The sequence below is a fragment of the Drosophila tropicalis genome, unplaced genomic scaffold, assembly GCF_018151085.1.
Source record: "Drosophila tropicalis isolate 14030-0801.00 unplaced genomic scaffold, ASM1815108v1 contig_952, whole genome shotgun sequence".
Lineage (NCBI taxonomy): Eukaryota > Metazoa > Arthropoda > Insecta > Diptera > Drosophilidae > Drosophila > Drosophila tropicalis.
This window is the reverse complement of record NW_027173453.1, coordinates 524,718-535,167: the sequence shown is the minus strand read 5'-3', so window position 1 is coordinate 535,167 and position 10,450 is coordinate 524,718. Positions and strand designations below refer to the sequence as shown.

General features: G+C 40.2%; 2 protein-coding genes across 2 annotated transcripts; both read left to right on the top strand.

The window, feature by feature from the left end:
- Positions 1 to 484: 484 nt before the first annotated feature.
- Positions 485 to 4,404, top strand: AP-1-2beta (adaptor protein complex 1/2, beta subunit). The gene is made up of 3 exons (XM_068302225.1): positions 485 to 571; positions 846 to 2,298; positions 2,359 to 4,404. The coding sequence occupies exons 2-3, from the start codon at positions 874 to 876 to the stop codon at positions 3,715 to 3,717; spliced, it is 2,784 nt and encodes a 927-aa protein (XP_068158326.1). The 5' UTR covers positions 485 to 571; positions 846 to 873; the 3' UTR covers positions 3,718 to 4,404.
- A 2,025-nt stretch (positions 4,405 to 6,429) lies between these two features.
- Positions 6,430 to 10,378, top strand: LOC137586262 (transmembrane protein 198). The gene is made up of 5 exons (XM_068302276.1): positions 6,430 to 7,160; positions 7,757 to 8,122; positions 8,197 to 8,361; positions 8,421 to 8,819; positions 8,896 to 10,378. Exons 1-5 carry the CDS (start codon positions 7,062 to 7,064, stop codon positions 9,079 to 9,081), a joined length of 1,215 nt encoding a protein of 404 aa, XP_068158377.1. The 5' UTR covers positions 6,430 to 7,061; the 3' UTR covers positions 9,082 to 10,378.
- The last annotated feature ends 72 nt before the right edge of the window (positions 10,379 to 10,450 follow it).

Sequence of the window (10,450 nt, the reverse complement as noted above, 5' to 3'; positions counted from 1 at the left end):
TTGCACACTTCTGACCAAAATTAATATACCCTTTTTGCAAGGGTATAAAAAGCTAAGTTCGATTACTCAGAAGTTGATATTTCCTTGCAGTAAAGACCGTTTTTGACCATTTCAAAGGACCTATTATGAGCATATCACTATTTTCCAGACTCTTTTTTCGTATCTGGATCAGTGATTTCAAATCTGTAGGGATGGAGATATATTAATAAACTTTTCACCGCAAGTTGTTCCTTAGGAAGTATTAGTTTTAACGGTATTTACAGATGTTACAAGAAATGGTAGTTACTTTAATAAATGTTTAGCTAGACGAGCTCGAAACAGCATAAACTAGAATAAAGCTTAGTTTTTTTTTTTGTTTTTTGTATTTTATTAAAGAATGTTGAATTTTTTTCTTGGTTTTCTGGCAACCGTTTTGTTAAATTTAAAAAAGGGCTGCCACCAGTTTCGCTAACTATATGGCAACTGTTATCGATTGTCGTTATACCTAACGTGTTATCGAATTTACTTCTGGCAACACTTAGTCATTTTTCGCTTGTGGTGCAGAATAGAAAAAATAATTGTAATTTAAAAGGTAATACAGTGAATTAATTACATTTCCACTATTTCATATTATTGGAATCAGCAGTATAACGCTCACAGGTCTATTATAATTTTGAGTAACGAAATTAGTTTGTTTTCTTATTTGATTTTTTTAAGACGTGTTCATAAATTGAGATATCGAGTAATTCGGTATGTGTGTCTGTGTGGGTGTCTGTGGGTGTGCAGGCTTGCTACGCCCCTAGAGTGGGGAAACTCTAATATTGATAAATTAATTTTAAATATCTCTCCACTCGCACTGTTCATAGGCCAAACGCAACACGAATCTTTGCGAAGATGACCGATTCCAAATATTTCACCACTACCAAGAAGGGTGAAATCTTCGAGCTTAAGTCGGAGCTCAACAATGATAAGAAGGAGAAGAAGAAGGAGGCGGTAAAGAAGGTGATTGCCAGCATGACTGTGGGCAAGGATGTATCGGCTCTGTTTCCTGATGTGGTCAACTGCATGCAGACTGATAATTTGGAACTTAAGAAGCTGGTTTACTTATACCTGATGAATTATGCCAAGTCACAGCCGGATATGGCCATTATGGCGGTAAATACGTTCGTTAAGGATTGCGAGGACTCGAATCCACTTATTCGTGCCCTGGCTGTACGTACCATGGGCTGTATTCGGGTCGACAAGATCACCGAATATCTGTGCGAGCCGTTGCGCAAGTGCCTGAAGGATGAGGATCCTTATGTACGCAAGACGGCAGCTGTTTGTGTGGCCAAATTATATGATATCTCTGCCACCATGGTGGAGGACCAGGGTTTTCTCGATCAGCTGAAGGATCTGCTTTCCGACTCGAATCCCATGGTGGTGGCTAATGCAGTGGCCGCTCTCAGTGAAATCAATGAGGCTAGTCAGTCGGGTCAGCCTTTGGTTGAGATGAATTCGGTGACAATTAACAAGCTGCTAACGGCTCTCAACGAATGCACCGAATGGGGTCAGGTTTTCATTTTGGACTCACTGGCTAATTACAGTCCCAAGGATGAGCGCGAAGCGCAATCTATTTGCGAGCGTATCACCCCAAGACTTGCTCATGCCAATGCCGCAGTTGTCCTTAGTGCTGTCAAGGTTTTAATGAAGCTGCTGGAAATGCTATCCAGTGACAGTGACTTCTGTGCCACGCTCACCAAGAAGCTGGCTCCTCCATTGGTCACACTATTATCGTCGGAGCCGGAGGTTCAATATGTCGCTCTACGTAACATCAACCTAATTGTGCAAAAACGACCGGACATTCTAAAGCATGAGATGAAAGTCTTTTTCGTCAAATACAATGATCCAATTTATGTCAAACTCGAAAAGCTTGACATAATGATTCGTCTGGCCAACCAGAGCAACATCGCCCAAGTGCTCAGCGAGCTAAAGGAATATGCCACCGAGGTCGATGTGGACTTTGTGCGTAAGGCCGTGCGTGCCATTGGACGTTGTGCAATCAAGGTGGAGCCTTCGGCGGAGCGCTGTGTATCCACACTGCTTGATCTAATCCAGACCAAGGTCAACTATGTCGTGCAGGAGGCAATTGTGGTCATTAAAGATATCTTCCGCAAGTATCCAAACAAGTATGAGAGCATCATCAGTACTCTGTGCGAGAATTTGGATACATTGGACGAACCGGAAGCAAGAGCTTCAATGGTTTGGATCATTGGCGAGTACGCAGAGCGTATTGATAATGCCGATGAGCTGCTCGACAGTTTCCTCGAGGGATTCCAGGTAAGTGCTCTGCTCTCATTACTTGTTCATGACTTCATTTCTGTAATTTTTGACTTTCAGGATGAGAATGCCCAAGTACAGTTGCAGTTGCTGACAGCTGTGGTGAAGCTATTTCTGAAGCGTCCATCGGATACGCAGGAGCTGGTCCAGCATGTGTTGTCCCTGGCCACTCAGGATTCGGATAATCCTGATTTGCGTGATCGTGGTTTTATCTACTGGCGACTTTTGTCTACAGATCCAGCCGCTGCCAAAGAGGTTGTGTTGGCCGATAAGCCACTCATTTCCGAGGAGACCGATCTGTTGGAGCCCACGCTGCTGGATGAGCTCATTTGTCATATTAGCTCACTGGCCAGTGTCTATCACAAGCCACCCACTGCCTTTGTAGAGGGTCGTGGCGCTGGAGTACGCAAGTCGCTGCCTAATCGCTCTGCTGGCAGTGGTGCCGGCAGCAACAACGACCAAACCGAACCAGGCGCTGGTTCCGAGGCCATGGTCATACCCAATCAGGAATCGCTCATTGGTGATCTGCTGTCTATGGACATTAATACGCCTGCCATGCCTGCTGCTCCTACAACCACAAGCAATGTGGATTTGCTGGGTGGTGGCTTGGATATACTCTTGGGTGGACCTGCCAATGATGCGGCAGCTCCTGCCGCCGGCGGTGGCGCCAGCAGTCTCTTGGGTGACATTTTTGGTCTAACTGGCAACTCGCTGTCGGTGGGTGTTCAGATTCCCAAGGTCACTTGGCTCCCAGCTGAAAAGGGCAAAGGTCTTGAGATTCAGGGTACATTCTCTCGTCGCAATGGCGAAATCTTCATGGACATGACCCTAACCAACAAAGCCATGCAACCCATGACCAACTTTGCCATTCAACTCAACAAGAACAGTTTCGGCTTGTCGCCATCGGCGCCATTGCAGGCTACTCCTTTGCCACCCAACCAGAGCACCGAGGTCAGTCTGGCACTGGGTACCACTGGACCCATTCAGCGTATGGAACCGCTTAATAATCTGCAGGTGGCAGTAAAGAACAACATCGACATCTTCTACTTCGCCTGTCTTGTTCATGGCAATGTTCTGTTTGCCGAAGATGGGCAGCTCGATAAGCGCGTCTTCCTCAATACTTGGAAGGAGATTCCCGCTGCCAATGAGTTGCAGTATAGCCTAAGCGGCGTCATTGGTACCACCGATGGCATTGCCTCCAAAATGACTACCAACAATATTTTCACCATTGCCAAGCGGAATGTGGAGGGTCAGGATATGCTCTATCAATCGCTTAAGCTTACAAATAACATTTGGGTCCTATTGGAGCTTAAATTGCAGCCGGGCAATCCGGATGCCACCCTCAGCCTCAAATCCCGATCAGTGGAGGTGGCCAATATCATATTTGCCGCCTACGAGGCCATAATACGTTCGCCTTAAGCGCTCAAAATATAAATTTACTGAACAAGGATTGGCAATGGAAACGGAAACGAGGGTTCAACCTATTCATATATATATAGTGTGTTTCAAATCTCAAAATAGTAGACAAATTCCACTCCATAAAACCCAAAAGTTAATTTTCAGTTTTAAATTTAATTAGATTCTCATTAACCTGTAAAACGTTATCCTATTATTCAGATTTGTCAATGAATTGTTATGCAAATGTTTTCTCGTTCCGGGCCCTTAAATGTCGTCGTTGTAACAAATTATTATTATTACATTAATTATTATCGACTATTATTATAAATTGCATTATGTATTTGCAGAGAAATTGCGTATTTATGCACTTAACAATACATTACATATATATATAATATCTACTATATATACAGAGATATACAACAATTAAAATGTTCATTTCAATGGAATGCAAACCCCAAAGAATGAAAATGAAAAGAAGAAAGAATATGCATTCAAATGCAATCTTTAGATTCGGTTCATTTGAATGCTATTCGCTTAATACCGTTATAACAATTAAAAAACAACTATAAAAAACGATTCAATCGATAGCAAAATGTATCATCGCATTCCAAAAACTCAAGAATCCTGTTGACTCCTCCCTAATAAATCATGCAACAAATTAATGACTTAAAACACAAATATATAAAATAAACCTATACATACATATATTTAAATATTCTTACTTGACGTAGATGATAATTTTCTTGGCTAGAACGACATACGCCTACCGCGATTCTAGCGATCGTTAATATATCTTCTTCACTATTACTGGGAATTTCGGTAGGAGCTATACATACCTAGGACAGATCACCATAGAAGCCCATGAGCAACTAAAATTGTGCAAAATTTGCTGGGGTTCTTCTACGGCATCTGCGGGGACCCAAAATGTGTTTGGTAGAATTACTGAGTCGATTTATCTTTTTTTAGGATCATAGAGAATTTGCTATTTAATATTAAGATGCTGGTATTAATTACTTGAAATTTAAAAAAAAAAAAAAATAGTGATTCAAAAGTCACTTTCCAATATGAAAGGCAAACGAGACCTCAAAAGGGACATTCCGACTGTTGTAGGAGGTGCTGAGATTACACATTTTATAGTTTTTCGACTGTGTTACATTGCAACTGCTCACTATATCTATCTGAAGAAGCTGACAAGATTTTCATCCTTTTTGACGAAGAAAACAAAAATATCCAAGCTAACATGTTTTTAATTTTTGTCTCCGCACCTATTATTTCCGACCCCATAAAGTATATATATTCTTCATAAGGATCATCAGCCGAGTCGATCTATGAACACCTAGGTCTCGGAGACTATAAGAACTAGAGTCACCAAATTTGGTAATTAGACCGCTGTAATACCTACAGTGTTCAAATTTATTTCAAATTTTTGCCACATCCCCGGAAATTAGATATAACCGATTTTCTCAAAGACTACCTAAGACATCAAATTTGGAATATGTACTAACACGCGCGGATTTAGCTTTTTTCAACACCTCCGCAGATTAAATAAAACTGTTTTCCTCGAAAACTAACAAAACTATAACCACCATATTTGGTAGGTGTGCAGATAAATAATATTGAAATTTTTTGCCACACCCACTTTCGCTTTCATAATATGGAAAAAACCAACTGTCTGTCGCCATTTTTTGACTATCTAACCCAAATTCAGCACACTAGCTAGCTCTATTAATATGTACCGACCTACCAAATTGGATTAATCGGACTAGAAACATTGAAAATATATGTATAAACGAGTTTAAAGGCGTAGTTGGCCGTAGGCTAGTGGCAGCGGTAGAGTGCACGTATGTATGTATGCTATGCATTTGGTGTTCGAAATTCAAAATATTTCCTTACCTGGTGCATGATAAACCGAAGTCGGCGGGACGACTTACTTCATTGTTTTTGAAAAATTCATTTCCAACATTTCGCAAGGCGAAACTATGATTAAATTGACCAAAAGTTGTAGCTGGGATGTTCCCAACAGTAATATAGAATGCCATGATGCATTAAGGGATTAAATTCCTGCCGAAATTCGTAAGCATCGTTTTCCAATTTTTTCAAAACTTAACGGAAGCACCCGTTTTTACATATATAATCTGTTAACCTGCTTATGTTAACCGGTTATGTTATGTGACAGAGAAGAACAAGAAGAATTTATGGTAAATGTTTACTATTACTACTCGAGATTTCAGTGTTGAAAAGTGGAAAAATATGGTAAAGCTAGATTTCAGTGTTGTCAAACGCTATTTTTTATTTGGCGCGCTGTTTGACCGCCCTGGTAGCCAAATATTTTAATCTAATTTCTAAAGTCGAGGAATATTTGGCTGCTCTGGCAGCCAAATATTGTATTCTAAACTATATTTGTTCCATAAAATTAAGAAATATTGTAAACTCAACAATATTTTCGTTTGTTGAGAATAGTGCGAACAAAAGATTCAAAAAGCCCGCGTATTCGAGTATCCAAAATTCGGCATTTGGCAACACCATCTTAAAATTGAACAGCTTTTTTTAGCCGGAAAAAGCTACTTTTAGCTATAGTCCCGCTAAAAATATTAATTTTCTCTTGTTAATTACTCAAAAACTACGAAACAAATCGCCAAGGCGCACCTGAGGTCGTGCTCGTGGAATTTTTCTCTTTCGTTTGATACCAAAATTAAGTAGTTTAAGCGCGTTTTGGGCCCGAGTAGTAATAGTAAACATTTACCGAATTTATAAACCATAAGAAGAAAGGATAAAACATGCGCTGTTTGCATTCCGGCCCAGTTGAGGTCATCCCGCTTTCTCACGTGTAAAATGGCTAACCATTGCTCACATTATGTATACATCTGCCCTGCTTGCTCCACTGACAAGGATGTGCAAGGATTTCGTTAAGCATGTTGTCCATTTATGTTGGGGTTTGTTGTTTTGGGTTTGGGGTACCACAAGCAAATTCGTCTTGGCCCCTATTGTAACATACGCCCAGTCCATCCGTTACCATCATTACAAAACTGGGTGTACGTGTACACAATAAAAGTAAATAAAATTTTAAATAAAATGGCTAATAAGAACTAAAAGTTTTAGACTTTTGCCCAAGTCTTCAAGAAAATAAAATAACAAACGTAGGTTAACGAATAATAACAAAAATTGTGCGGCCTGCCACTAAAAAGCTCCGCCCTATTTTGGAAAAAGAGAAAAAATAGTACAAGGATATAGCCCATGGGGAGGATGTGTGGCATGTGCGACGGAATGTATTTGGGATGAAAACAAAAAATATACAGCAACAACAACAAACAAACGTATAAAACATTTGTGATTGTTAATTAAAGAGTCCTGCAACAGGGAGCATGAGAACGGATGATGATGTGGTATATGATGGCCAGGATTATGGGCATGACGATGTAGCCAAGGGTATTTCCCAAATGGACTGGCCGTTTCTCATCAAGGTAAGTGGTATGGAGTGAAGCATATGCGCCTTATTTTTTCTCATATTGAGGTTATGTTGAAACACTACTCAAGGGATTTGCATACATACATATGTATGTATTTATGTATGTACATATGTATGTAAATACCTTGCATAAAAAATTTACATTTGTATTGTATTGTATGTATTACATTATGTAGAAATTTAGTCTGGCGCGACTTTTTCCAAAATTTCCTTTTATACTTTTTTTTGTAAATTTATAAAGTTTAAGTAAAGAATAATAATGGTTTGGTGCTTAAATTGTCATCCCCCACCCATTTCCTGAGTTTCTGTTAAAAAAAAAACAAAACAATTTTTTTAATGTATGGCAGCTCTTTGTGTCGGTTCTGTTTTACGCACATATGCATGTTTGTATGTACATACATACATATATGTGTGTGTGCTCGTCTGCACATTACTTGTCCTTGATCGAATTTCAGTGAAGCTGAACCAAATCCTGACCTAACCTGACTTGACCTGACCTGCTCGGCAGAAGTGTAACCCTAACTCCATCTCCAATTACTTACCCTTGCTAATTATTCGTTGCCTTCTTTTTCTTTTCCGCTTACATTGCAGGGCATATTACAAAGCCAGACATGTGCGCTCAGCACACCGGATACCGTGGCCGCTCTCCTTTGGGCCATAGTCGCCGTGTTTGGTATTGTCTACGCTCTACTTGGCTATCGATGTTTGCGCGCCGTTGGCTTCCTGAGCGGTTTGATGGTGGGCGCCAATGGCATCTTTATATTGCAGGACTTTCAGATAACATTCCTAGGGAAACCGGCGGACTCGGCATTGGCCATTGTTGCCGGACTCTTGGGTGCTGTCCTGGGCTCCACCTATCCTGTGGCTTCGGTTCTGATAAGTGCATTCGCTGGAGCATTGCTGTCCGGAGCAGCCATGGCCGTGTGTGTGGCCACAATGCCGGATAATGAATTTGGGGTAAGTCGTAGCAGTTTGAGTTTACCTTCTCGATCTTTCCTCTTCAATCGCTTTTTTGTATCTGTCCCATTCAGTATCGTGAGATATATGTGGCTGTGGTTGGTGGCGCCGTCATCTGTTCGGTTCTGACTCTCTGCTGTGTCAAATATGTCACCATTTTGACATCCAGCATTGTGGGCACCGCCATGATCCTGTGTGCCATTGATTTCTTCATACACGGCCTTGAGACAATTAATTGGGTATGTGTTTGGACGGATTTCGTGACCCATGTACCTAATCTCTGCCTGCATTGTTACAGATTTTAACCATGAGGCCGCATCCTATGCCGCCTCCCTGCTATGGCGGCGTATTGATAGCCGCTTGGCCCGTAATAATTGTCATTAGCATTATGGTGCAATGCTTTATTACGGCCTGGCGGGTGGACCATCGCAAGCGCCTCTATATGCGACATCATAATCACCACAATCCAGGACATCATCATTCCGGTCACATGCCCTCACATGGCCACAATCAACAACAAGTTATGCCTGGCGGCGGTAGCGGCGGAGGCGTTGGCAGCGGTTCGAATGGAGGCGGTCATGGTGCTCCAATGAGACGATCCCAATCGCGCACACGAGAAACGCGCGAAGAGGCCAGACAGCGAAAGTTTCGATACTTATATCAGGTGCGAACGGCGCGCGGCGATATTATTTCTCAGGTGTGTTTAAACCGAACCAAATGATGGAAATGGTTTCGAATCTTCATCATTGAATGTGTGTTTCTTGCTTTTGCAGAACTTTGTATCCGCTCTGCAGAAACGCATTCAGCTGAGCGGCACAGAGACACCATCGGAGCGATCGATTAAAACCAGTTCGAATGAACGTAATACATTCCGGAGTGATCGCACCCACTTCACCACCATACACGATCCCGATTCCGAGTTGTGCGACAAGATTGAGATTGTGCGTGACATTGGATAACAAACAAGCAATAGCTACATGTAACTATATCCGTAAGGGGGGAAAACAAAATGCTTAGGTGTATGGGTACATATGTACATACATAGGTCGGGGGTAGGGATTCTAATTCTGAGATATTGTAGAGAGAAGTGGTTAGGGATTAGTTGGCAAACGGTTACATGTTCAAGCTATTAATTTGTATGGGCACAAAGTGCCCCACACACATACACACTCACACTCACACAGATAGATTTAAACCAGATTGATTGATAGAATACAGATGCGGGAAATGATTTATTGGGAAGCTTTAAATATCAATGGATAATACATACACATACACATAAACACACACTTACATGCTCGTATATAGTACCTACTATATGATGTAGCTTGGATATATATACATATATGTATACATACATATATATATATATATTATGGAAATTAACACATTTTAATGGAACCCAAAACTAATCTAATTGAAAGCCAAAGGAAACTCTAATGAGTACACATTCTAGTTTTAAGTAAGGATTGTTGTAACCCGACATGTTGTCGTTATTTGATCATTGCAAAAATCTATAAAACTATCAGATGAAACGTCGTTTGCATCGTTTTTTGAACATGAAATTTTCAAGCAAAGTTCTCTTTAAGTTAGTAATAGAGCAGAATGAAAATATAAAGAAAAACCAACTTTAAACTTTATGGTTTCCGTTTCTAAATATCAACATTCCAGTAGGATTACACCAAAACACAACATCTACATATATTTGTCTCTTCGGAACTCTTTCTCTATGAAATTCTAAGGAGTTCGTTTATAGGATAAGTAGGATGGTCGTAGAATATATATCACATGAGATGTGAAACTTGATTCACTCACTTAAAAGCTACTGTCTAAGCACTCAATTAATTTAAGAATCAAAACTCTTTATCAATTTTCGCACCCCAACCAAGAATCTCCCTATATAGATATGTACATACATACTTGGTATAACTAGCATGGCTAGAACTATAATTTAGCTACAGCAAACTGGGGAAATTGTTACAAATTTTGTTAAATTTTATAACCGAACGTCCTGGATATGGATGGGTAACCTTTGTTCAAAAAATTTAATGATACACTACAAACAGACATTAGATGATACAGAATACTACTATAAGTTGATTTTCACAGGTGATGAATCATTCAATATCTACCTATATACATACATATGTGTTTATCTCTTAGAGTAATTACTTGCGTATTCCTACAAATATGTATTCAAGTTTCCTTCAACATATATATACACACAAAAACACTACAATAAAAAGCTGAAACACACACACAGCTCAAAATCATTCTATACACCTAATAGACAACAACAAGAACCTATTACAAGTACAATAATTAAGT